At 48.5% G+C, this 27,634-nt stretch overlaps 2 protein-coding genes across 2 annotated transcripts in view; one reads left to right on the top strand and one right to left on the bottom strand.

The window, feature by feature from the left end:
- Positions 1-11,942: 11,942 nt before the first annotated feature.
- On the top strand, positions 11,943-22,036 carry LOC130255182 (microsomal triglyceride transfer protein-like). Its single transcript, XM_056495585.1, has 18 exons — positions 11,943-12,067; positions 13,083-13,264; positions 13,466-13,609; positions 14,089-14,196; positions 14,735-14,851; positions 15,609-15,748; positions 15,820-15,973; positions 16,162-16,319; positions 16,482-16,647; positions 17,555-17,662; positions 17,768-17,980; positions 18,080-18,291; positions 18,862-18,959; positions 19,649-19,770; positions 20,024-20,251; positions 20,435-20,559; positions 20,774-20,944; positions 21,206-22,036. The coding sequence occupies exons 1-18, from the start codon at positions 12,001-12,003 to the stop codon at positions 21,351-21,353; spliced, it is 2,661 nt and encodes an 886-aa protein (XP_056351560.1). The 5' UTR covers positions 11,943-12,000; the 3' UTR covers positions 21,354-22,036.
- Positions 22,037-24,584: 2,548 nt separating this feature from the next.
- ADAMTS14 (ADAM metallopeptidase with thrombospondin type 1 motif 14) overlaps positions 24,585-27,634 on the bottom strand; it is a 32,294-nt gene continuing 29,244 nt past the window's right edge. Inside the window, exon 22 of the mRNA XM_056495586.1 lies at positions 24,585-27,494. Coding sequence (XP_056351561.1) covers positions 27,169-27,494 — 326 coding nt within the window. The 3' untranslated portion in view covers positions 24,585-27,168. The remainder of the gene's footprint in view (positions 27,495-27,634) is intronic.

The following is a 27,634-nucleotide window of genomic DNA, read 5'->3' on the forward strand; positions in this document are numbered from 1 at the left end:
AGAGGCTGCTGCCTAGTGAGCTCCTGAGTTGTGTCTTCCTTATCAATCTTATCCGCCCCTTTTACAATTGTAAAATCGTCAATAAAATTGGGTGGACTTTGGTCCAGTGTCTCAGGATTTGCATGTCTCTTCCAAAGAAAGGAAAAAAAGAGCGTTTCTCCCAAACCACAGAGTTCAAAAATTCATGTTGCCTACATATATTTTTGGAAGAAAAAGAGGAACAGCAAAATATCAATTACTGTGCCAGTGATGCTCCAGTCTACTTCTATTATCTTCTTTCACTTCTCTAATATTCCCTAAGAATACTTAAAAAGCAAAACAAAAAAACAAAACAAAACCAAAACCAAAACAAAAACAAAAAACAAAAAAACAAAAACTTTGAGTTTAAGCCAAATGAGAAGCCATCTGGCTGCAGGCTTGTGGTACTCCACTGCTTAAATTCTGGTAACGGAGTTTCCCTAGGTCCTGAGCATAAGCTTTTAGCTTTTTTTCTCAATTGAACTGTAAGAAAAGCTGCTGGGGAGGGCCGTGCTCCTGTTATATCCATGGGATTTCATTTGTACAGCCCTCTAAGCTCACCTCGTGTCTTTTCCTCCAGCTCCTGGCTTTGGCTCCTACATTTCTTGGGGGGATGGCCCTGCACTGGTCAGAGCATGTATTGAGCATCACATAAACAGCTTCTGTCAGTGTGCATCTATCCTAAATGCACCCAAAATCTCCCAAAGTAATTCAAGTGCCTTAATTTCACTTACTCAGGCTTTTAGAGAAATCTGGTTTAATACACTACATTTGTAAACATCTGGTGGACAACGCTCCTTCACTCCCTGCCAGGCTTATTCTGTGACCCTTGGAGAAAGGATTTAAAGCAGCACAGAGCTTGTCAAGCACCAACAACTTAATCAAAACTTCCAATCCATAGCATGGGCAGAGTCTGAGTTTAAAATCTCTTTGAAAATTGAATTAAAAAGCAGTTGCATTGCCAATTGGCAATATGAGAAAGGTTTCCTTGGCAGTTGTTGAGATGACAAAGTAAGGGGAGAGGATGGAACATAGATTGGGGGAAAGAAGGGGGAAAGCTTCATTTGCACTCTGGGTTTTTAACCATCATGGTCAAATCTCAAGGACTTGTAGAAACCATTGTAATCTTCAGAAAGGAAAATCTTCCTGGATATTTTCCATTTCAGCAAGAGGCTCAAGGAAGCCCTCAGCAGCAGGAGATTGGGATAACTGCAACGCTGCTTTCTTGAGCAAAGGGAGCAGGGTGTGCTCCTCAAAGCCACCCCTTCACCCACAGCACCCAGAAGGTAGAAAAACAAGGACACAACAAAGGCTTAAGTGGGGAATGGGTTATCAGGGGTTTTAGAAGGAAAGAACAAAGTCTGGGAAACAGAACCTGGAAGGTGTGAGAGGAAGGATATAGGTAGGCAGCTGAGGCCTCTTCAAATTCAAAAAGAAAAGAGAGAAGAAGGGAGGAGGAACAAAAATGATTGGGACTAAATTCTAACTCGGCTGGGTTTACAGCTAATAGGGGGAAATTGCAAAGAGAGGAGACTTCTTTATAGCAGCAAGGTACTGGGGTATTTTCTGAGAATTTTCTATCAGCACCAGCTCTCTGTGTAGAGGTCAGGCATCCACTCCTCATGGCAAAGCCAGGCTCAGGGAATTGGGCCAGACAACCTCCCCAGGTTGATCCCAACCCTTTTTCCAAAAATTGGACTAAAATGTAATTGTGCATTAACACAGTAAAATCTTTTCTTCAGCTTATCAGTCTTTGAGATGCCTCAGATTGAGATGCAAACCCAGCTCCTTCCACTTTGCCATGCTCAGACTTTCTCCCTTTCCCCGAACCAATCTCTTGAGCAACCGGCCATAGGAGCCAGCCAAGCCAGGGACTTTTTCACAGCTTTTTTTCAGGCAGAGGGAAGGAGAAAAAATAATAGAAAGGAGGACAAAAAGGACACTGTTCTGGAAAGTGCAACCTGGCAACCTCCAGACAATAAAACAGACATCACACAGACAGCATCTTGTAAGGGGCTGACTCTCAAGCCTCTCCACAGGGCTGGTGGGGAGTAGCTCTTTTTATGCATCTCACAACAGCCTCATCCCTGATGTGGACTCTTTTCCTCCACAAAATCCATAGGTATGTGCTTGCACAGGAAATTCCTCACCAAGTGCCAAAAAAATCAGGTGGGGAAGGGGGTATTTCTGCCTTACAGACCCAGCTTAGGCGATATGGCTTAAATTTATATACACACACACATACACTCACATATTTATATGTCTGGTCCAAAACCAGACCTGTAAATATATGCTTATATAGTTCTGAGAGGAATGACAGATTTGTCTTTACAAACTAGCTTTGAGTCTGCTGGTTGATAAAACCAGCACTGAGAGAGATAAAAGAAACAATGGGAAGGATTCCACTGATTGATGGATTGAAAAATATATTTGCCTTTACAAACAAACTGTAGGTTTGCTGATAAATGAAATTTATATATTTATATTGAAAGATGAAAGAAGCAATGAGGAAAAAACATGAATTCTATAAGAATTAAAAATTAAAAGGGAGGGTTTTACATTAGAGGGGAATCTCAGGTATCAGGTGTTCTGGGAAGTCTGTACCTCTCAAGTACCTCAGCCAATGAGAAAAGAGAGAGGGAAATGCGGCTGGGAAAATAAGATAAAAATGAGGCTGTGTTCTCCAAAAATTGGAGAGATCCCAGGGGAATGCCCCATGGCCTCACCCTTTATTTGAATAAAGCAAAAAGGCCTCCTCTATCTCCTTTTTGGACATACATTTCTGGTGTTTGTGGATTAATTTTCCTTACAATTTGGGGGCTCATCCGGGATATTTCCACTGTCCAGGGCAGTTCACCCAGTTCCGGTGATCAACTCCCATTGGTGCTGGCTGGCTCCAGGCCATCGACTGGGTTCCCAACACTGTCCAGGAGACAGACGAGTGGCGGACCAGGGGGTCCATGAAGAGTCCACAGGGAAAGACCACTGAAAATCTCATTGGCGAGCAAAATGGGATCTTCGGGGAGCAAATCTTGGAGGGCACCCATGGAGGGTAGTTCAGGTAAAACAAGGCATCCATGGAGGGTTGCAAGTGTAAAATTGGGAATGGGCCCTGGCCAAAAGGATGACAATCCCAAAAATCTCTCTTTTGGAATCCCTTGGAATAATGTGGAGATGGTTTACACATTCTCCCAGAGGTAATTAAGGCCAGATGCCCAAAGGGGGCAATAAGGAAAAGTCAAGAAGGAGTCTCGACAATCCATGCTTGGGGGCACAATAAGGGGAGTCGAGAAGGGGTCTTGACAACTGTGGATGGATGGATAGTGTTTGTGTGTTGGAACAAAATTGGTTGAAAGGAAGTGTGGAGAGATATGGGTGAGGCAATGAGCCACAGGGCCGGGCACGGAGGTGCGGGACCAGGAGCACAGGCTGGGGACCTGTGAGAGCTGTGGGGCTGTCGGGGCTCAGCGCCGGGCTGACCCCTCCACCTCTGGGGAGGGCTAGTAGTGGCCACTGGCCTCTGCAATGCTCAGGATGCCCCAGCCCCATGAGGCTGCAGGATTCCTGGGCCCTGTGATGCTCGGGATGCCCAGCCACCTGTGATGCTGCCAGCTCTGCCCGCTGGGAGCACTGGCCAGGGGGGGAGAAGCTGTGTTTGGACTGTGACAGGACAGGGACCAGCTCTGGTATACGGTGTGTGATAAAGAGAGGGAGAACCAGGATGAAGGAATATCTGGGAAATGCAGATTGTACGTGAAATTTAGGATTCTTGTTTAATGATTTTGTAAATTTTGCTGGAAAATAAAAGTTACACAGGGACATCAGAGTTTGCTGAATGAGTGGGATGGGTTTGAAAAGCATAAGTTTCTGATTATTCCTAGTTGTGATAGTGGCTGCTGGGAGGGCATTTGATGGCTGGAGTTGGGAATTCGTGTTGGCGTTGTGGGGAGTAATGGGGAAGCTAACACTGTTATGAATGCTGGAGTGAAACCAGAGGTGCAGCCATTCCCAGGGGAATACGAAAAATTACGCATGGAACATCCCTACATTACTGTGAGGAGACCTGGACAACTGGTGTCTAAAAAGCAATACCCTGTGGCAGTGAATATTGCAGCATTTCTAAAACATGCAGTTTGAAACCTAGCCAGCCTGTTAAGCAGGCAGGTACCTGGGTGAAAATTCCAGCTCATCTGTTGGACCTTAAATGTTAATGTATCATTGGTCAAGAAAGTGAATGACAGAAATTGTAACCAACCACCTGTGTGAGCCTGGGAAAGATCAAGCACCCTATTTAAGTGTGGTCACAGACAATAAAGTTGCTTAAGTCTTGTTACAGTGAACCACAAGTATCATGTCTATGTCTCAGACCTGGCACCCCCTCCCACATCCACCCCCGCCACCCCCTCCGGAAGCCCAATGGATGAAACAACAAAAACTACTGTAACAACAGTAAAACTGGTGACCCCGATGTGATTCGAGTTTAGCCATAACCTGCAAAAAGAAGGGAGAGACAAAATCCATCCAGCAAGATGGGAAAGGAACTTCTAGGCACGAGCTAGGGAGAAACGCCCAGAAAAAAAGAGGCAGGTATTTATGGCTAAAAAGCCAGGGAAAGACATCCAAAAAGAGATGGGAAGAAAAATTTAGCCCAGAGCTAAGGAAAACATTGGAGGACACATCTCCAGGGAAAAACATTCAATCATCCAGGTATGGATCCAATTTTTATAAGAATTGGAGATACATTATGGAGAAAAATCACTCATGTTTGGACCACACCCTGGTGGGAGGTACCCCCAGTTTTGATCCAGCCTTGGTGGGTAGTTCCCCCAGGCACGGTCCAGCCTCAGAGGGGCGGGGTCCCGTCCCCAGGCCAGCCTTTGGAGGGTGTGTCTTTGCCACCTTGAGTCACCATGGAAACCCCTGCCAACAACTGCCCGAAGAAGGAAACTGATGATGACACACCTAGAAGGGCACTGGAATCAGGAAGTAAAAACACCAAAACTCCGAACTCAACTTCTGCTTCAAGCTTCAGCATTGATCCTGCTGCGATCTCCAAAACCAAGCCTTTGACCACACCTCCAAGCCCATCTACACCTCCAGCCGAAAACTGTAAGTTTGTAAGGGTAGAGGGAAGAGATTTTCAAGTCCCTAGTTTAATTATTACTCAGCATCCGTGGGAATAGGGAAATCTCTCCCCAGGAAATAAACACATACACACTAACCTTCCACTAAGCTATGGCGGGGAGAAACACATAGATATAAAAGAGGAATGTCTGCAACCATGTAGCATTTTCAAACAGCCCAAATCACACGAAAAGCCACCAACCCAGGTAGGGAGTGGGATCCAAACACCTATACGAGCATTAGAACCAGAAATAAGAGTGTGGGAAAAACCCCTGCAGAATGCCCACCCAGCAAAAAGCAGCAGGCAAAGAATTAGCAAAGTAAGGCTTCATAGAGACAGTAATAAACAAACCAAGCAACCTGAAAAGATATCACCAAACACATGGAAAAGCTAGGACACAGCAACAGAGAACAAACTATCTCCTCAAGAAACGTAACAACATGTTACTTGCCTCAAGACAGTGAAAATGAAACCACAAAATTTAGCAGCACCAACCAAGGCCATGTAAACAACATTTGCCTCCAGCAGAGCTCAACAGCTACTTCACCCATCTCTAATTTCACTTTGCTAAAGCCTTTATATTTTGCAAACTTTACTAAATTAGTATTTGCCTTGTTAACCTGTTTTTTTACAGTTGCAGTGAAAATGCCACCCCAATACTGAAAATACCAGTTGCAGTTTCCTAAATATGTCCTAAAGTTTGTACTTCAATGTTCGCTGGGATTTACAGATACTGAAATCAAAATTTCACTAATCAGTTCTTTTACAGTTGCTGAAAAGGTATTTTATCAGAGTTACAAATATAGCCTACACTTTTTAAAGTGTATGTTGAAGTTCACAGTAGAATGCTTGTTAACTTTATTCATATATGTTATGAATGCATGACATGCTGTTGGCTCTATGCAAGTATTGGATAAATGCTATATGTATAATGCTAAAATAGCATTTCTAAATGGATATAGTCTTGGTTAATAGTAAAAGTTAGACATAAGTTTTTTAGAGATAGTGTGCTTAAACTACCTGCTTAGTCAAATATAACAGCCCATGAACATGTGATGGGGACCCCTGCAGCTGACAAGACAATTATCAACACGCACCAACTGGACCACCACCCAAATTAAAAAGGATAAGGTGAAGAATAAAATCAAAAGCCAAGAAATACATATGCTCTAAAAAGGCGGACCCAAGAAGTGGCCATGCTAAACAGTTCCCAGAAACAGTTGACTATGCATGAAAGTCTATGAATATGTAAAAAATGGATGGATTGTAAAACGTATTTAAAGGGGTGTTCCCGAAGCAGCGGTGTGCTCTCGGCAGCATGCCAAACACCCGGCCGTTTTAACACTTTGCTTTATGTATGTCTCCTATTGTCTTTTTATTAAACCTTTTAATTCTCCCAAAACAATGAACTGCATTTTTCACACTCCAACAGCCCGAAGCAGGCAGGATGCGGCGCTTTGTGCCTCCACTCGGCGCCTGCAGCGCTCTGGGCTCTGAGGCTCGTTCAAGCTCATCCTGTGCCACCCCCTGAGCTGGGCAGGGACACCTCCCGCCTGAGCAGCGGCGCCGAGCCCGGGGCGCCACGGCCGAAAGTGTGCCGGGCATGGAGCAGCCACCTCCGGGCTACCGAGAGCCACCGGGATGAGCCATCGCTGCTGCGGCACCGGCTCGTCCCCAGCGATCCGCGGCAAGGAGGAGACCGCGGGCAGCCGCTCCCTGCCCAGCTCAGGCCAGGGGCACACGGGGGAAGCGGCGCAAGGAACTCGCCAGAACCGGCCCGTTCCCCTCAGCGCGGCCCCTCCGGCCGCAGCGAGCCCGGGCTGGGCACAACCGAGCGGGGTCGTACCTGTGCTGGAGCCGCTCCCAGCTCCGGGCCGTCGCTTACCCTGCAGCGCTGCTTTACTCGCGGAAATACGCATAGGGTGTGATGGCTGCAGTTTATATCCTGGACACAGCTGGGGAGTGGTGTTTGGCCCTTTGGACCCTTCAGCGTGGGGGCAGATATGGAGGTAATAGAGTAATAAAGTAATAGAGCAACAAATAGTCAAAGTAAATAAAGAACCCCAGCCCCTGGGAAGTTGCTTCTGGGGTTTCTCGACAGACAGGTGCAGCCAGGGCAGGGGCAGGGCAAGACACAGTGCAGCACTGGCTTTAAACATTTAAACATGAACTTCTATTTAAATGTGAACTGAAAACTTACACTCTTTCAAAGCAGTAAGGAAGGAATAGTATCAGTGTCCGGGATTTATTGAGAATTTCATCATGTTCACTACAGGTTCTATAGGTACAGAAGTGGGTAAGAAGCCACATTTTCCATGGAGAAGAAATAAAACAGGTTTCTAGACTTCCCACCTGCATGGGAAAGGTGAAAGACAGGAGAGCTGCAACCCAAAAGCTCTGAAATTGGAGAGAAAATTGATAAATTGTGCTGTGTCTTTCAAGGCATTTGGGGGGCTCTAAAATGTTCCTCCAAGTCTTACAGGGAAAGGAGAATTTGAATGTCACAGAGTAGGAGTTTAGAAGCAACTAAGAAGAAATCCACAAGCTGCCTTAGATTCTCAGACCTCTGAAAATCTCTTGCTGATAAAAATAACCAACTCCACAGAGAAAATTGGCTGGCATGACCAACACACTTTTGGAGAGAAAAATAAACCAAGCTATAATAATATGCTCTGGCCAAGGTCTAAATCCACAATGTTTATGGTCACATATATTACTGATTTCATCCTGAGTGTTAGCTTACCTTGTTGACTTTGAAACCAAAAGAAAACAACTCACAGATAAAAAAAAAAAAACACCTATTTCGAGAAGTGCCAGCCTCCTCTTAAAATGACTTTTGACCCTTACGATGAGTTAAATGGAGTGTTTTCCCTCAAGTCAAATGCAGAGAACAGCATCACAAAGGTATTGTCCTTCCATTTCAACAAATAAATAATATAAAATCGTGATTTCAGCCTAGTGAGACACCAAAATCATGAAAAGGGTGTGTTTTCCTTCGATTGAAACCCTTCAAATCATAGCTGAAGGGAGGTCTTCCCTAGTTCAAACACAATTACCAAAAAGAAGTTTTTCTCCTTCATTTTAAATCACTTTTCTTCTCGGGGCAGTGACTGGGGCCACTTCTCCCTCCTCACGGGTCACACCCGGGGCTGCTGCACGCTGCCGAGTGCTGGGGAGTTTCCTCCCAGTCCCCTCGCAGTTTCCCTCTGCCTGGCAAGCACCGGCACGGATGGGGAGAGCACTGCCAAGGAACTGCGAGCCCTGCACCTTCCCAGTGCTCCTCATCCTCCTCCCAGCGCTCCTTCTTGCTCACTGCCGCTGCTTCCACTCGCCCTCCCAGTTCCCTCATAGCATTCCCTGTGCTCCCAGTTCCCTCCCAGTGTTCCCAGGATCTCTTCCAGCGCTCCCACCGACGGCAAAATACTGCAGGGCACTGCGTGGTCTGGGCTTGAAGAGGCAACACTTGAGCTGTTCTGAGAGAAAACCCGAGTTGGGAAAAGCTTTCCCTGCAGAGAACTCCTGCAGGAAGGAGTCTCTCCCTCTTCTGACCGCAGAGGGAGCTGAGTCTCCTGTGTTAACTCCAAAACCTTGGAGCTCCAAGTCCCACTGCCAGAAATGTTATTGGCCCCACTCCCAGCACAAGACTCAGACCTCACACGTCTGAGGCTAGCAGCACTGCAGATTCAATAATTAATGCTCCTGGGTTCTGTTTTCTCTCTGAACTACACACAATCATAGAGGAACAAAACCTTCCATGAGGATGGGTTGCTCTTGCTGGCACAAGAAGAGAAGGAGGAATCTGACAGGAATATTCTTCATCATTCTGCCCAGCCTTTGTCAAACACTCCAGCTTCTGAACTTCAGGAAATAACAAGTGGCTTATAAGAAGTGACTTTTATGCCAGTGAGCATGTTATTATGGATCAATCTGACACTGGAAAACCATCTTCATCCCCTACTGCTCTTTGCATCACCTGAAGAGTTCAGGGGCTGCTGCCCAACGAGCTGCTGAGTTGTGTCTTCCTTGTCAACCTTATCAACCTCATTTGACTGTAAGAATGTATACAAAATTGAGTGAGCTTTGGCCCAACACATCAGGACTTGCTCGTCTCTTCCAAAGAAAAGAAAAAAAGAGTGTTTCTCCCAAACCACAGAGTTTAAAAGTTCGTGTTATCTACATATATTTTTTAAATTAAAAGAGGAACAGTAAAATCTCTATTAACTGTGCCAGTGGTGCTCCAGTCTACTTCTGTTCTCTTCTTCCACTTTTAGCATCTCTCAGAATGCTTAAGAGTACTGGCAGTGCCCCCACCAAGAGGGTCTCTCCAGAAGGATTTGAAGTTGGGTCCTTACAAAAATCTCCATAACACTCTCCAGAGCAAAGAGAAGCCTCAGGTCTATCCAGAACCAGCAGACACAGAACACAAACCAAGACTGTAACACAGCCTAAAAAGCCCACCCAAAATCAAGGCTGAGGCTCCCAGCCCATGGGTGTGGGTGGAGAGCACAGGTGAGGTTCATTAGGGTCATTAAAGTTCATTAGGACCCTCGGGGGCTAACTGAGCACACCTGAGCACTGTTGACTCACACAGCCCTAGAAAATCTAGGATTTTAGAGGGTTTTAAGTACCACCAGTAGAATCATGTGGGAATTCCTCATTCCCCTTCAGTCTTAGACAGAAGGATTGGTGGAACTTGTTGGTAACAATGGAAAAAGGGAGGTGACAAGGCAGGAAAAGAGTGGCAGGGGTATTTTTGGAGCTGAAGGTCATTTAGAAGAAAAGAAAGTTGAGATTTGCAGGGTTTGATGCTACAGCCCCTGTTGCTTCCATCCTGCTTCCATCCAGGCAATGCAGCTTGGGCACCCTTTGCCAAAGTCCACCTCGCTGTCACAGCTCTGGCAAGGTCCCCACGTGCCTCTCTGACCTGGGCATGGTGACCTGGTCACACTGACTGCCCCTGCTCTGCTCTGCCCGTGGGTTTCAGACCAGGCGCTGCAGCTGGAATCCACCAAGAATTTCTGGATAGAAATGGGAAATCACATTTCCCTTGGGTGATACATGACAGGCTGGTGGAGCACCCAAGGTTCCACCAGCACTGATTTTAAGGCCATGCATTTGTTCACAGAAGTCCAGAGTTCCATAAGGCACGTTTCCAAGAGCATGACAACCCCAGATGGATCTGAGAAGAACGCTTCACAAAGTTTTATAACTCCCCCTGGTTTCTTCTGCTTTATTCTTTGTCACAGATTCTCTCAGTGACAGGAGGAAGAACCAGGTTTTTTCCTGGTTTTCCACATCCTAGTCCTGGAAAACCATAGCAGCCAAGCCTAAAAAACCTGCCAAAGTTCAGTTTCACTCTGAGGCCTCCTTATCACAAGGCTTTTTTTTACAGGTTATTTCTGTTTGCCTTTCCTTTCCAGGTACTGTATTGCAGGCAGCAAACATTCTGGGACCTCACCTTCAGGGCTTAGCCTCTCCATAACCACTTCACTCTGAAATACTTTCTTTTTCCCCACCTTGGATAAAGAGCTAAAACTTTCTAGTTTTAGTTTTGACCTTTTTTTTTTTTTTTGGTTTTGCTTTTGCTTTTTTCAGCAGGACTTTCATCCATTGGTGTACTTTGCTCTCACATTGCACTGCAGAGCACAAATCTTCCAGAGGCATAAAATGGTTTGTGTTGGAAGGAACCATAAAAATCATCCAGTTCCAACCCCCCTGCCCTGGACAGGGATATCTTCCACAATCCCAGGGTGCTCCAAGCCCCATCCAGCCTGGTCTTGGACACTTCCAGGGATGGGGCAGCCACAGCTGCTCTGCTCATGACCAGAAACTGAAAGAAAATGGTCTTAAAGGACCCTTCCAACTCAAACCATTCTGTGATGCTATAAAAGTGGAATAAAAATACTAAATAGAATAATTTTCAAGCTAAATATGGGGTATTTTTCCATAAAGATCATCAGAAGAACAAGTGAAGACATCACATATGGAAAACCTATAACTGGTTTCCCCAGGCTGCTCTCAGCTGGTTCTGCTCTGATTTTCTGATCACAGCAGTGGCCCAAAAATCCAGTGGTGATGCAGTGCCCTTGAAAATGCCAAAACACCAAAGTCCTGAGGTTTTGATCCCACTGTAATATGCAGATTGCTTCCAGAATGAAGTGCCTCCCTCTTCCACTCCCCCATTTTTTTTAGCAAAAAGCCTTCCCAGGACCCCGAGCTGCATCACCACCACTTACTTTGGTGTCTTTGGAAAACAATTCAACTCAGCAACCAGAAAGTTCATGCATTAAAAAAATCAATACTGTATGGTTAGTGGGCTAAAGGATTTAAAGATGGATTTCAAGATGGATTTCCTAATCCCTTTCCTGTTTCTTTCTGGGGGTAGCAGTGCTCTCCCCACCCCTCCAGCCTGGCCCTTTAAGTAATTTGAGCCTCAGGGCTGCAAATCCCAGTCTCCAGCTAAAAGGATGGAAAAGCTTCTTTTCCCCCTTCCCCCCCTTCTGTGTCTTTTCTTTTGAAAGGACTGTCTTCTATCCCATGGTGGGAAGAGAGAGATCACCAAAAGACAGAGCAGCTTTCTGAGCATCCCCCTCCCCTGTCAGGACAAATGGGCGATTTCGCCACCCCGCAAAGCTTCTGGCAGCTCTTTTCTTCCAGCTCTCCTCCCCTCCCTCCGGCTTTTGGCAAACCTCAGCTGATTTCCAAACCCTCCGGGGCTGCTGGGGGCTGGTACAAAGGTTTAATTATTTGCCTTTTCTTGGGTAAGGCGGGGAGAGGGAGAAGGTCGGGCCCACTTTTGTTGCACGGTCCCTCTCTCCCACCCCCCTTCCTTCCCTGTCTCCCACCCGGAGCTCACCATGGAGCCAAAGGCGGTCTGGGGATGCTTTTGCCTGCTTTGCTTTTCCCTCCTGAGAGCAGCAGAAGGTAAGAGAGACTTTGGGCTGATTTAGGACTCGGCGGGGTCTGGATGCCCGGAGAGGTGGGATGCTCATCCCAGCATTTACCTTCCTGGTCTCCAAGCAGGGAACAGGGACTGGAAAACTGCAAACAGCATCTCCTGAGGCTGGGAAGTTTTAGAGATTGTGGAAATCCTTCCTGAGGGGGGTGAGGAAAACCAGAGAGCTGGAGCTTTTTAAACTGCACACAGTGCAGAGCTGTAAAAACTCTTCAGTCTGTCTCACAGAGCAAAGCTCCAGGGACTGAGCTGGATTTCCATTGATTCAGTTGTTGTTAAAAGCAGCAAAGCCATAAAACATTTCAGAAGCTCAGCAAGTGCATCAAATTTGCAAGAGAATTTCAAGTGACTTCAGAAAACAGATTTGACTGTTTTTGTCATGCAAAGGCAACCCTCCCCCTTCAATCACCATTGTATACGAGCAAGAGAAGGGACTCCAAATAAATCTAGAGAAATAAGATTAAAGCAGAGAGTTTTGATCTAAAGCTGTCTTCATTTTGCCTTAGAGCAGTGATTTATTTAGGAGTTAGAAGTTCTGATGGAAAACCCATAATATGAAGAATTCAGCTTCTTTTCTCCCCAAAAAATGTCCATTGTGCCCCAATTAATGCCCAGTGCTGAAAAGGCACTGGAGATATAATTCCTGTCTGTGGGCATGCTCAGGAAACTTTTCTTCAGGATTAAAGTGTGTTTATTTGGCATTTCTAAAAGTAAAGAAAGCATAGTCCATCATTTTTCAGGCAGGGATAGAAATATGAGCAGGGATCAGCTGCCAGCCTGGAGAACACCAAATATCCGCAAAATATCCAAACCAGAGGCACAAACAGCTCCCCACAAAACCCCTCCCATCAGCTAGACTTCCATCCCAGGAGGTGGAGTGATTCAGGACATCCCTGCAAGTCCAGGTGTTCTCTGGGTTGGAAGTTTCCAGGTATGGGAAGTGGAGGTGGTCCATGGTTCTCCAACATTTCCATCTTTCCACAGGGCATTTGCAGCTGCTTTCTTTCCAGCCCAGGACCCTGTATCAGTACCAGTACACCCTGGATGTCCAGCTGCACCACACATCCACACCATCCCCCTGGGGAGCCCGGCTGCAGGCTGAGACACTGATCCACCTGCACCGGCTCTGGAGGGACAGAGGAGGGGAGGAGCTGCTCCAGCTGCAGGTGTGTGGGGTGGGACAGCCATCACAGCCAGGAATTCCTGCTGGGAACACCCCAGGAGGTGCAACCCTCCCATTTCTAGCCCATGCCAGGAAATCCAAGTGATATTTTGGACTGTCTGACCAAATCCATTGCCTGCAGGTGAAATGCACACCAGCTTTAGAGCACTTGGTCACTGCTTTCTGCCATCTTCTGCTGTCATAGATCCATGGCCTGAAGGTCCAACACCAGCCAGAGCAGCAGAGGAGCCAGAACAGTGCTGGAGGTTCCTCTGCAGAGATTTCACTGAGCCCAGAGGCACAGGCAGAGCTCCAGCAGCCAGTGTTCATCTCCTGGAACAGTGGGAAGGTCAGCTGGATTAAAGCTCCTGGGCTTATTCATGCCCTCTGCAAAACACTCCCATCCTCATCCTAAATTTTCTCTGCTGTGAAGCCCATAGGAGCTGCTGCTCCACCTCTGGTTTCAGAGCAGAAGGGACAGGACAGAGTGGCCAATGTAGGAACCTACATGGAGACCCACCCTCCAAAAGGACTCAGCTGGAGCTGCAGAATCCCATGCTAAAACTCTTCAGTCCCAACCATGGGATATAAGCTCCTTTCTGACCTTCTCCTCTAAGGCTATGGAGCTCCAGGGTGGGAAGGAAAGGGAAATTTTGTGGGCTTGCATCCATAGACATCATGATATTGAGGGGTAAGGTCATCCTTGAGAGAATTCCTCAGGTGCCTTCAGGGTGTTGTCAGGCTCCCTTTTGTCAGGGAAGGCAGCAGAGAGCCTGCAGGGACCCCAGAGATGTTCCCTCACCCAGGCACCACCTCCTGCCCTCCCAGGTCAAAGCTTTCTATGGGAATGAAGCAGAAAACATCCTGATCTCCAACCTGAAACGAGGCATCATCAGCCTGTTCCAGCTTCAGCCCCATGCTGGCACCACAGTGGAGGTAGGTCCACATCTGCCCAAAATCCAGGGATGCACCAGGGGAGCTGGTCCAAGAGCCTAGCCAGCCCACAAGCTTCAGCAGAGGGGGGAAAAATTCAAGATAAACAACATTGGGTCTGCTGCTCCAACCGGGCTGTGAGCAAGGATGACTCTTGGAAAGGCAGAGGACTTGAAATAAAATAACAATTTTCAACAATAAGCACCCTTAGAAAATTATAGCCTTTCCTTGGACAGTAGGAACAGCAGAGAAAAAACTCCACAAGCATTCCTGCCAAGCAGGATTTGCTTTGCCAGGAACCAGCTAGAATGACCTGTGAGCAACATGAAATAACCTCAGAACCCCAAATGCAGCAGATGCTGCTGCTGGCATTAGTCTGAATTTGCAAAGATGCCCAGATGGACTTGGAGCTATCCAACCACCCCTTGATTTGCCCCACTTTCTAGATTTTAGAGTTGTTCTCTTCATTAGGTTGGCCTTTGTGTTTTTCTTCTTCCCACAGATCATTTAATACTCATGGTCACTCCTGTTTGTGTTTCAGGAAGATGCCTCTGGAAGCTGCCAGGTCACCTACACTGTGTCCAACCATTCCATCACCAAGACCAAAGATCTCCTCAGCTGCTCAAAGCCAAAGTCTGGATTCACCTCCCTAAACAAAGCAAGTCCATTGCTCTCACTGTGGGGGCTCAGCTCATGTTGAGTCCCTAAAATCTTTTTGCAGGTGGGCTTGGATTCCCGTTCCCAGCTGGCTTCAGCCTTCTGCAGCAGCTTGGGATGGGACTCTTAGACCCATCCTCAAAGTGGGATGCACCAGCATCCTCCAGGAGGATCTTGAGGTGTCCAGGATAATTCTTGTTATCACTTCTGACCTGTCAGCAGATCCTGCTTGGGAAGGTGGAGACGAGGGATGTTTCCTGGCTCTCAGACTCATTGGATTGGGGATTAGTTTGACAGGATTCCATTTTGCCTAAAGCAGCAGCCTGTGTTCAGCCCTGATATAAACAGATAAAATCCCATGGTTCTTAATGCAGTTATAACCAAAATTTAAGGGTTTTTTTTAATATAAAAATTCTACCAAATTCAATATAAAAATGGACATCACCACAGAGACCCCACAGGCCCTGGCAGGGGTGCCAACCCCACCTTGCTGTGCAAGTCCCTGTGGTTTCACCACTCTGCCTACCTGCATCAGTCACAGGTGAGAGCATCCCCTTGCTGGTCCTCACCTGGTGCTGCCTTCTCTGGGAAGAAGGCAGGATTTTATGGATTTTCCTTTCCTACATTTTGCAAGTGAAGTAGGTGACTTTGTGGACTGGAAAGTTCTTTTTCTGCTAATGTAAAGAGAGAAATCTCCTGAGGAGAGGGCAAGGGGAAAAAAAGTTGCATTTTTTTCTCCTTGCTTTTTCTTTTCCAAGATTTTTGGGGTCGAGTGGCAGCCCTCCAGCAGAAGCCAGTATGTGGTGAAAGACAACCTGCTCCAGTCAGTCCTGGTAGAGGAAAGCCATGAGGTGGCTCCAGCCCTGAGATCCCGCTCTGGCATCAAAGTCACTTCAAGGTGAGGGATGATCCCTGGCCATGGAGGGTGGAAATCACAAAACCTGCCAATGACTCTTTCTCCCTTCACAGGCAGCAGCTCCAGCTGGTGTCTCCTGCAATGCCTGGGCCAGCAGAGGTGTCTGGACAAAGCCTCAAGGATGTGCTGGCCAGCACAGAGGCATGGCCCCAGCCCCTGGGCATGGCCAGCCTGCCCTTCAGGAGGGTCTGCACCCACTGCCCCTCGGTCAGTGATGCTACCAACCCCCAAAACCCACCAGGGGCTCCCCCTCAAGCTGGACACTTGCAGGGTGTGGGGTTAAACCCCAGTGGTGCTTTTGGAGGGGCTGGTTACTGCTGCTTCGGTGTAAACATAATCCCATGATAACATGGGGAAAGAGGCTAAATCCCACCTAACAAACCTCACCTTTGCAGCTGAGAGCCTTCCTGAAGGCTTTTCACAGGCAGAGTATCCAAACAGACACCTCGAAGGTGGCGACCACCTGGCAGTTCCAGAGGTTCATCCAGATGCTGCGCAGCGCCAAGAAGAGGGACATCCTGCAGCTGCTGAGGAGAGCGCCCCAGGAGACACGGTGGGGATCCCTGGGACTCCTTCTCCAAAATTCCCAGAGCTGGACAAGGCAACCAGGGACAGCTGGTGCTGCTCCATGCAGCCATCCTGACTAGTGGCAGGCTTCTCTGGCTTTTCCTACATGGTTTTTGTGCCACTGATGATTTCCCTCTTCCCACTCCAGCCCCTTCCTCGTGGAGGCAGCAGTGGCCACACAGTCTGTGGCTTCCTTGGCAGCGCTCTCAGACTTCCTGGATTTCAGCAAGGAGCCCAAGTCCCTCCAGGAGACGTTTCTTTATGCAGCAGCTTTCTCTCCCAGGCCTTCAGGAGAGCTTCTCCACCTCGTCTTAGTGAGTATGGACACCTCGCTCTTCCTCCTCTTCTTTCCCTGGGATGGATCCACACACCGTGGAACAAGGAAAATGTTTCTGTAGAAATTGATTTTCCTGCTCACAGGATTGTTTTATGTGCATTTAACAGGACACTTGTGATGGGAGTAGATGCTCCTCAGAGGAAAAGAATTTAGCAGAAAATGCTTTGTATCAGTGCATTAGAGATAATAAAATCTTAATTTAGAGCCACAGCATTTTATCCAATTAGATCATACACAACCTTCTTCGAGAACTTTTCCTTACTTGATTAGGAAACACTTTGATAGAAGAGGTTGTAATGGTTTTGAAAGCAAAACCAGTAAGAGACTCCAAGTCAGAAATACAATTTAATAGGAAAAAAGAGAAAAAAAATACATGCAATAGTACAAAAGAAAAACCACTGACAGAGTCAGATACAACCTGACACCCCACTAGTCAGGGTGGTGGTAGCAGTCCAGGTGCAGTGGTCTTGTTGAACAGTGATCCTGTAGAAAGGTCTGGTAGCTCTTGTCCTCTGGAAACCAGTGGGTAAGGGCTGCTCTGGTGTTCCAAATCTCAGTTTTTATCTAGGTAGGAAATGCTTGGCTCCTCCCCCTGGCTGGAGCATCTCCCAGTGGAGCAGATGATATCTCCTGGAGGGAGGATGGGCTGTGGAAAAGATAAAGATGATTGCCCCAGCTGGTTTTTAACACTGGCCCATTAGCAGAGGATATATCTCACAGAGATAAGGATCACTGCCCCACCTGGTTTCAGCAGATGGTGACAGAATACAAAGTTTTGGGCACATCTTTACATTGTAACCTAGGACAGAGGTAAAGCATACTCCTCTTTTTCCCCCCCTCATTTCTTTTTTCTTGCTTCCTATTACCCCTTTCCTGATGCCCAGGACAAGCTGGATAGGAAGCAGCTGGCACCTGAGGTCTGGGAGACAGGGATAGTTGCTGTGGGCTCTCTGGTGGGCAAGCTGTGCCAGCAGAAGCTCTGTGGGCTACAGGTGGGTCCTCTGCAATCCCTTGGGACACCCCCAAATTCCAGGAGTGCCCAGAAAATCTCCTGGAATCTCTCCTCACCTCCTTCTCCTCCTGCAAATCCCAAGCAGGTGGTGGAGAGAGGGGTGGAAACCATCCTCAGGGGGCTCAGAGATGCCAAGGAGGAGCCTGAGGCTGTCATTTACCTGCTGGCCCTGGGGAATGCAAGGCTCCCTGAGACCATCCCCACCCTCCTGGGCCACGCTGAGGACGGTCCCACATCTGTCACAGCTGCAGCCACCTCTGCCCTGCAGCGATTCCCTGCTGCCCTCATCTCCAGCAAGGTAGGAGAGCAAACTGCTGAAGCTTGGTGCTCCCCTCCCCACTCAAAGCCAAGCTGCTGAGGTGCATCTGCACTCCTTTAATTTGCCCCTCCTCCTCAGGTGAAGAGAGTGATGAGGAGGATTTTCCACCAGAAGAGGAGGAGTTATGACAAAACCTGTCGCCTGGCTGCTGCAGAAATCCTCCTGGATAACCACCCCTCACCCATGGATGTCATCAACATCCTGCTGGCCACCAGTGAGATGGAGACTGAGATGGCCACGTTCCTGCTGCTGAAAGTCCAGAACAGCCTGAGTCACCACCACCTGGCAAAGTGGGGCTTGAGGGGATGGGTGCATTTTTCCCTCTCTTTCCAACACCTTTTTCTCTTCCTCCTCCACAATCCAGCTGTGGGGTTTGGACCAAATGTCTTTAAAACGTGCTAGCATCACTTCATGGGGGCTGCCTGGATGTTCCTGGAGTAACTAAAAGGATGCAGATGCCACAAAGCTGGGTGAAATTTGATGTTCCTTATCCTGCCCCATGGCAGCAGGACCCAGGCTTGTGGTTTTGGCAGAGCCCTTGGAAGCCAAAGCTCTGGCTCCCAGGGCAGTGCACAATTTGTACCTGCATTGCTCTTCCTGTTGCACAGAACAAATCAAGCACTCACATTTTTTCAGAGCTAAGCAAAAGCTGCACAAAATTATCTGCTTGGTTTATCCTAATAAGCCAGAGGAAAGGGAAATTCCAGGGTAGCCCAGGTCTAATGCTTCAATTTCTTACTCTGCTCTGGGCAGTCAGCAACCATGAGAAATATTCTGGCAAATTATATTTCCTTCTGTAGTGAGCACTGACCTTTTCTCTCCCTCCCAGTGCTGACATGTCCTTTGCCTCTCTTTTCCAGGAAGATAATGAAAGACATCATGGGAGATCCACGGATAAATAATTACAACTTCTTCTCTAAAGCTGGCATCTCCTCTTCTTTCTCAGGACCTCTGACAGGTGACAGGGCAGAGGACACTGACCCCACGGTTCCCTTGGAGGGTTAAAAGAGGGTTTGGTGGGAAAATGCAGCTTCCAGAGGAGGACTGAGGTCTATAGAATGCCCCAAAATCTTGGGGAGGCTTCTGAGAATGTCCCCCAGCACCAGCTGGCTGCCACCACCTGAGATATGAACATACCCTTCTCTAGCACAAACTTTGCCCAAATCCTGTTGGTTTGAAAGAGGAGCTTCAGCTGGAGATGAAACCAATAACAGATTGCTGGTGGGAGTTTCTGTGCTTTCCCTGACAAGTCAAGATATTTCACTCCATTCCTCAGTTTCTTTAGTATTTTTAAGAAAAATCTTCAAAGAGGAGGATTCTTGTACTGAGATTTAAAAGAAAGAATCAAACTTCAGAGACAGCAGAAAGCAGCACTTGCTAAACATCTGCTGAATTCTTCATCCCTCAGTTCTCATTTCTGTCCTCCTGAAATTAGCTCAGTCTGGCCTTGCAGAGGGTCAGTGAAGGTGGAAAGGAGGAAAAAAAAAATCCAACTTTGCAATGTTAAATAATTTGAGTATTGCAAGAATGAAAGGAGGAGATGCAGGATGGTACCACAGGTTTGGGTTGGAAGGGACCTCAAAGATCATCCTGTTACACCCCCCTTCCACCAGACACCATGCTCATGGGCATGTCTCTGCCTTCCAGTCACCCAGGACCTGACTTCCACTTTTGGGCTGGACCTGCTGTTTTTGGAGGGTGGATTCCTGAGGAAGAGCGTGTCTGACTTCTCCCTGCTCAGCCATGGCCAGCGGCTCCATGCAGCTCAGGTGGGAGAGGGGATGGTGACAACACCAACCCAGTGATGTCACTGCTGTCCCTGTGTCCCCTCTTGTGTGCTCTGCATGTCCTGTATCACAAACAGAGAAATTCCCAAATCCCCAGAATGAAACCAGACACTCCTGATACCCCAAAAAACAGAGGATGCAACGCTGATACCTCAGGGGTGGCTGGGATGCCTCATCCCAGTCACTCCATCACCAGTGTCCTGCTCCAAAGGATCCCTCCCCTTCTGTCTTCCAGGTCACCTTTGAAGCACAAGGGATGGAGTCAATGATGGGAGAAAACCTCTCAGAAGGGGAAGAGGAGCCAGAGCTCATGGCTGGGATGTCAGCCACCTTCTTTGACACCCAGCTGCGGCCAGTCATCTTCTTCCAGGGATACACTGACCTGATGGCCAAGGTCCTGCTGAGCAGTGCAGGGCCCACCAGTGTGGTCAGAGGGAACCTCCTGCTGATGGACCATCACCAGGTGCTGCAGTGAGATGAGCCTGTGGGTGTTATGCACCCCAGATACTGATATAAGATCCAAGAGTGAGCTGGCACTGCCAGATGTGTCTTGGGATTGGCAAAGCAATGGATGCAGAGCTGGGACTGACATTCCCAGCAGCCACAGTGCCTGGTTACAGGAAGCTCTGCCTTTTCCATCCCCCAGGTCATTCCTCTTCAGTCTGGCCTCCAAGTGACCGTCAAACTCCAGGGTGGGCTGGGGCTGGACATTTCAGCTGACATGGATGTGAGCATTTGGGAGCAGGAGCTGAAAACCAGCGTCAGTGCCAGGTCAGCGGGCAAGGAGAGAGCTTGGCTCTGGGAATGGGAATATCTGGGGGGTGAGGGTGGATTTCCACAGCTCTCTGCTCTTCTCCTGCTGGGTCCAGCCTTTCCTGGTGGCTGCACACATATTTTCCATGGCCAGTCATCTAATTTAGGGGTTTATGGAGTTGTTTAGTGCCCACTGCTCTGTGACCAGACCCTACGTGCTTCTCTCTCCCAGGGGAAGCCTTGCCATGGATTTCCAGGCAGAACTAGATTCCCCTTTCCTCCAAGCCACCCTGAGGAGCCAGACAGAGGCAGAGACCTCCATCCACTTTGACACCAAGCTGAGGTTTTCCAGCAGCCCTGTGCTGATGTGCCTGCAGCTGAGAGAGGAACAGGTTCCATACAGGTAATCCCTGGGTACAGCCAGATCCTGTTGAAAAATCCTGGTGGGCTTGAGGTAAGGGAGGACTTCTTGGGAAAAGGAGAGAACTAATGGTTGGTCAGAATTGGTAGGGATGAGACAAGGGAACTACAAGTGGTGGATGGGTGGATGCACTATCCATAATGACATCAGGAGGTGGTGACTGGGCTGGTCTGGGAGGAGAAAGATGAGATCCACCACCACCATCACAGCCTCCTGACCATCCTGCTGCCATTTGTCCCTCAGAGAAATCCTCACAGTTTCCCATTCTGCCGGGAGCCAGGGCGGCACTGCCCGGAAAGGTCGGCGTGGCTCCGTGCCTGGGAGGGAATTTGCCTTGCACCAAACCAACTCCCAGGTCTGCAACCTCCTGCTGAGTGCAGAAAATGAGTAAGGGATCAGCACTTTGGGATTCTCCTCCACAACCACCCGTGAATTGTAAAAATGCTGCAATAAGGACATCAGAAGGGAGAACAGACACATCCCTTGCCTCCAAACCTGCCCTCACATCCCAAAGGCTGAGATTTCCCCTCCTGGATTCCTCCCCTCCATGGGGAAGGACCTTGCTGGAAGCCAAGTTTTTCCTCATGAAAAACAGCCCTTATTTTTAAAGTCAGTTTCTGAGAGCCCAAGAAAACCTCCTGGAAGATTGCATCCCAAAATGCTGAGTTCTCTCCCCATTTATCAGAGCTGCCAGGAGGGGACACATCTGCACCCAGCTGAAAGTCCCCAGTGGAAGGAAAAAATGATCTTCCTTGCTTGGGAGGTTGAATTGTTATCATCCAACACCTCCAGCACTAGAGGGAGCCTGGTGAGGAAAAAAAGCAGCATTTCTCTGTTCTTTCCTGATAATAATGTGCCTTGGAAGTATTTTTAGCCTTTTTTTTTTTTTTTTTTTTTGGTGTGTGTGTTACAAAACAACCTTTTTAGGAAAGAAAAGAGAGATATGGAACATATTTTTCTTCATTATGAGCTTGAAATGTTAGCACTGAGTCTCCTGGTTCAGTGGAAGAAACTTGCCTGGTTTTCTATCAGGAGACACCAATTACAAGCACTTTATGTGCCAAAATAAATTCCATGTATTTTTACATTGTCTCTGACTTTTAACTTTCCTGCACACATGGATGGGAAGAAGGGAGAAGCATTTCCAGCAAGAACCTGCTTTCTAGGTTTGTATTTGGGGTGCTCCCTTTCCTCTTTCTCCTCCTCTAGAGATTGACAAAGGCAGATTTTCCATTCAGCTGATATTTACCCAAATCAGCTGAACTTCGAGTCCCAAAGGATACTTGTCCTGCCAGAGGGACCAGGTTGTGTAGCTGGGATTGGAGTTGGGAATGTGTTTCCAGGCCCTGTTCCCTGGCAGCACAGCCCGACCCCCCCTGGCTGTCCCCTCCTGTCAGGGAGTTGTGCAGAGCCACAAGGTCCCCCTGAGCCTCCTTTTCTCCAGGCTGAGCCCCTTTCCCAGTTCCCTCAGCCTCCCAAAGAGTAATTTCATCCAGCAGCAAGGGCAAGGGTCAGTCAGGCAGGGTTGGAGTGCCAGATGTGATTCCTGGTGAAGATCCCTCATTATCCATCTCCCAGGAATCTTGCAAGTGGAGCTGCAGATCAGCAGTGACCTCCAGCGGTTGCAGCCGAACCCGACAGAGATCTTGGGATCAAATCCCTCCTCTCCAGCTCTCCAGGGATGTCACACGAGCTGCACAAGAGGTCAAGGAACTTCTGCCATGGACCAGGGCTGACCCTTGGCAGCCCTTCACCCATTCCTATTCCAGCTGGCTGCAGAGACAAAGCTACCAAGAGAAAGAGTGCACAAAAGTGAAGGAATGTCTGAAAGAGTGGTGAGGGTCAGTTCTCCTTGGGAATTTAGTGGAGAAGCAGCTCTGAAGTGCTGGGACAGAGCTCTGATCAGCCACTGCTCTCTCCTTCCTTGGCAGCCTGCAATACAAAGAATTGCATTTCCTCAGCCCCAGAGACTCCCCAAACTCCCCAAAAATAATTAAAAAAAAAAAAAAAACCCAAATAATTTCTAACTCACCCAAGCAGCAGTGAAAATCCCAGCACTGAATTGTGCTAACAGCAAACCCCACATAAAGCTGCAGCTGCACATCCCAAACCTCCACTGCAGAGCTGACAGCTGCCTTGGGACATGCACATCACACCAGGATCCCTGCAAGGCTTTCCTGGACGTGCACACTCTCTTATCTGGGAGCCACAGTGCCCTGGAATAGGTCTGGAGCATCCAAGGAGCAGGGTTGCTGTTGTAAGCTGCCCAGCAATCAGGAATGCAGGAGAAAACTGGGAAGCTGCAATGGGACACAGCTGGGCAAACCACAGCAGGAAAAGCTGGGAGGGAAAGCTCAGGGCCAGGGCTGGTGAGTCAGGCTGGGCTGAGCCAACAAGGCTCCAGGGCTGAGATAAAATCCTTTGGCAAAAGCCACGGGAAAGAAATCCAAAGTTTTCCTAGAAAACTGTTCCACCCACTCCACCCTGGCCAAGAGTGTGAGTATTGAAGGAATGCAATACTTGTTAAGGGAAAATTAGCAGGGAAGAAGGTGTTTGGAGACACAGCCATAATCCCAGCTCCCATGGGGATGATGGGGACCAGCCCCTGCTCTGCCCCACCTCACAGGACCATAGAATTCCTGGCTGGCTTGGGTTGGAAGGGAGTTTAAAGCTCATCTCATTTTACCCCCTGCTATGGGCACAGCATCTTCCACCAAATCAAGTTGGTCCAAACTATTCTGGCCATCCCACCAAGAAAAGCCACAACCACACCAGCTGCAAGCCTTGAAGTCTCTCCTACCCCCTATAAACCCACAAACCCTTCCTTGACCAAATAATTTGGCTGCTGCAGCCTAAAAACCTGAAGGTGTGATGAGTGTAGTGATGCTGTGTGGAAGGGAAGAATCCAACAGGCAGGTGGAAGAGTTTTTCTGTGGTAAAATCCAAGCAGGGTTTTCAAAGCATTTGAAAAAGCAGTAGCAGTGCAAAGATCCAGTGTAGCTGGATTTTAATTAATGACCTGGTAGGGTTTGGGTTTAACCTTTTAAAAGGGTCCATTAAAAACACAAGGGGAGGGACTGAGTAACTTCCTGCCAAAAGAAGGAGAGGTTCCAGCATCACTCTGAGAACCAGAGGTGTGCAGGAGACTTTTTAAAGGGTGTAAAGCAGGGAAAAGGAAAATAAAGCCCTTTTTGAGGGACTACAGCATCTCTTGTATGATAGATTGCCTAAAAACCCCAGCAACAGGAACTGGCATCAAACAGGAAAAGAGAGGCTGCCAAAACACACCCTGACACTTCTTCTCTGGCCTCATCCCTACTCTGGTTTTACCACTTCACATTTTTTACCTGGCTATGGCACCAGGGGCTCTTTTTGGCCTGTACCAGTAATACATCAATATTTATTTTTGCATTGGGTTAACTATTTATGTGTGTGTATATACAGAGATTTTCTTCCTCCTTAAAACAGCAATGTGAGATTCTGGCTGATAAAGAGGAGGGACTGGGTTGAAACAACACAAAGTAAATCCATTTCAACAACCACACAGGGGTCACACTCATATTTCCCTCTCCACACAAACATCCCCAAAACAGATCAACAGCAAGAGATTTTTTTTGTGGATTTATTTTTATTTTTTTTTTTTACATTATGTTAGAGTTCAAAAAAAAAAAAAAAAAAAACCAACAGAATTAATAAATATTAAAAGTTAAAAAGCTCTGAATCTCGTATGTACAAAACTTTATACATCATGGTAACACTGGACAAGGTTACAGCACAGGAATGACTCCATGCATCCACCAGCTCAGGAGGGTGCAGGGGATCAGAGTCAGCTCTTCTCCTGGAGACAGAACAAAGCCAGCCAAGCTCAGCCTGCCTTCAGCTGGAATAAATTCCCCATCCCTGGAAGTATTCAAGGCCAGGATGGGGATTGAAGCAACCTGGTCTAGTGGAAAGTGTCCCTGCCCATGGCAGGAGGGCTGGAACCAGACCAGCTTTAGTCTTTTCCCACCAAAACCATTCCAGGATCCATGAAACACGCGGTGCTGGGTGCCAGCCCTGCAGCATCCCCACCCAGAGCACCCACAGCTGGTGGGGGGGTTATCACACCCTGCTTTAGATCTCAGCTTGAGGTCAGGATCAGCACCTGCAGTGCCCAAACACCCCCAGGGATCCCAGCTGTGAGTGCCAGGAGCTGGGTCAGCCCCCAGCCACAGCTCTGCCCCGAGGTGCAGCAGGAACCACTGCAAATATTCCTTAAGCTATAAAGCACCAAAGCCTAGGCCAGCATGGAAGGGAGGGGCACAGCTGGGAATTTCATGGGAAGGATGTCACAGCTCGTTTTTGAGGGGAAAAAAAAGGTCTTTTTGTTATGCTCCTTGGAGAGCAAACAAAGTGTTCTCTTTGGCACAATAAATAAATGCTGGTGCTCCCATGGAGGGGCTGGCAGGGGGCACGGTGGTGGTGGCAGCATTCCAAGGGGTGAATCCCACTCTGTGGGTGGCAATACCTGCATGTCCTGGATCTGGGCACTCCACAGGCACCCTCCACTCTCACAAGGTGTGCCAGCTGTGTGGCTCAGACAGACTGGGGGGCTTCCTTCCCAGTTTTGGGATGCAAAAAGGGCAGCACCCAGGAGCCCAGGGACCTCCAGCCTCAGGTGCTTTCAGAGCAGCTGGAAAAATGCTCATCCAGCTGTGACTCAGCAGCAGGAAGGTGTTGGGAAGCTCCAGGGGAGCAATGCAGAGTCCAATGCTTAAAACAGCAGGAATGCAGAGGGGTCTCCATCCATTTCAGTCACAGCAAGAACCTCAACCCTGTCACAATCCATGCCAGGCAGGGAAAATCACCCCAGCAAGCCCTGGACACCTGCAGAGCTTACAGACACTGTCCCTAGGGATGCCACATCCTACTCCTTGGATACTGGGGAAGCAGGGCCCTCAGGGCCAGTGGATGCACCCACACCATGCATGTGCTCCCAAGGGCATCCCACTTGGCAATGCCAAACTGGTCTATCCACCAAACCTTGCCTTCCTGGGACTCCTCTTCCCCTTTCCCAGAACTTCCTCCCCCACAGATTCCCACCTTCCCTTGCCACTGCACCCAGAGGTGCCCTAAGTGCCAAAACCATGGAAACCCCCTCAGGGACACCTTTGTCAGGAGGGTTTTGAGGAGTGAAACTTGTCAAGGCAAACCCTGTGCCCAGAGCTGGCCCAGCACCCAGCAAGGAGAGGGCAGCCCAAGGCTCCTAAAGTGCTGTGCAAACATTTAGTACTTGGCACAATAATTTGTAATGGCATTAATCACCCCCTTTCCACCCCTTCCCAAGCAATGAGAGATGCAGATGGATCTTTGTCTCTCTCCTCTCCTTTTAACTGCCCCTAAAATCCACTCCTGGCTTCCCAGTCACTCCCAGTTCCCCCTGGAAGCTGTTGCAGCCCCACAGGCACTGGGTCCAAGGGTGCAGGGATGAGGCTGGTGATCCTGGGGAGGCTGGGCATCAAGGCTGGCCAAGGGCACTACTGGCTAAAATAAAAGCCAGCCCCAGGTGACAGACATTTTTGACATCAATTTTTGGTCTTTGACCTGTGGTTCTGATTGCTCACTTTGGAATCTCCTGGACCATCTCCTGCCTCCAGGACAAAAGCAGCTCTATGTTTGTCACATTCCACCTTCCCCCGGACATGCTTCCCAAACTCCCTACCCCAACAGGGACAGCCCAGAGCAGCAGTTTGGGATTTTCCCACATTTCCCCTCTCCTCACCTCACCACCTCCCTCCAGTTTCCCCACCCAGCCCAGATTCTCAGGATCCTCCCATTGCTATTCCAAGCTCCAGGGCTGAACCACCAAGCCAGGACCCTCCTTGTGTTGCTGCTTGGAGCAGGGGGAAGGAAAATGCAGCATTAAAGCCACCCCCCTCCCACATCATTTTAGCACCTTGGGAGGAAGCAGCCTGTCTACCTGCAGCTTTTTTTTGCTCTTTTCCATCTTTTTGTTCATGGCACTGGCTGGGAGGGCAAGTGGGATCATGAGAAATGAGTGGTTTTCCCAGGAATTTTTGGGTGCTGAGCCAGGTTGTTCCCAAACCTGGCAGGGCTACCCATGAAAACCATCGCTGGAAGTTGGGGGAGAAGAAAAAGGTGAGGAGAAAGGGAGGGAAGAGGGAGAAAGGCTTTCCCTGCCTCAGAGTGAGGTGGTCCCAAGCAGGTTACCTGGCCCCCTGGCCCCTTCCTGGCTCCCTTGGGGCTGGCAGCTCCCCTGGGAAAACACCACTGCTGGATATCCCAGGTGCTGGAGTGGGGTCCCCACCTGGTTCCCTCTGAGCTGGGGTGGTGGGGTAGGGTAAAAGCACTGGAGCAGGGCTGGGAGTGGTGGTTCCTGGGGGAATGCCAGTGACAGGGGGTGAGCCCGTGGTGGAGGAGGCTTTCTTCCCACAGGATTCACAGCAGAGCTTGTTGTATCCAGGGATGGAGCAGTAGCGAGCCAGGACCTCCATCTGGCAGAAGATGGACTTGTCCCCGAGGCAAGGCTCCCCTGGAGAGGGACAGAGCAGCACAAAACAAGGTGGCATTAGGTTCCCATGGGATTTCCAATGGGATTTCCAGAGGGAACAAGGTGCTGCCCATCCACATAGGAAGAGGGCAAGAGACAGGACCTGGAAAATGAAGCCAAAA

This window comes from Oenanthe melanoleuca, chromosome 6 (assembly GCF_029582105.1).
Source record: "Oenanthe melanoleuca isolate GR-GAL-2019-014 chromosome 6, OMel1.0, whole genome shotgun sequence".
In the NCBI taxonomy this organism is placed as follows: Eukaryota; Metazoa; Chordata; class Aves; order Passeriformes; family Muscicapidae; genus Oenanthe; species Oenanthe melanoleuca.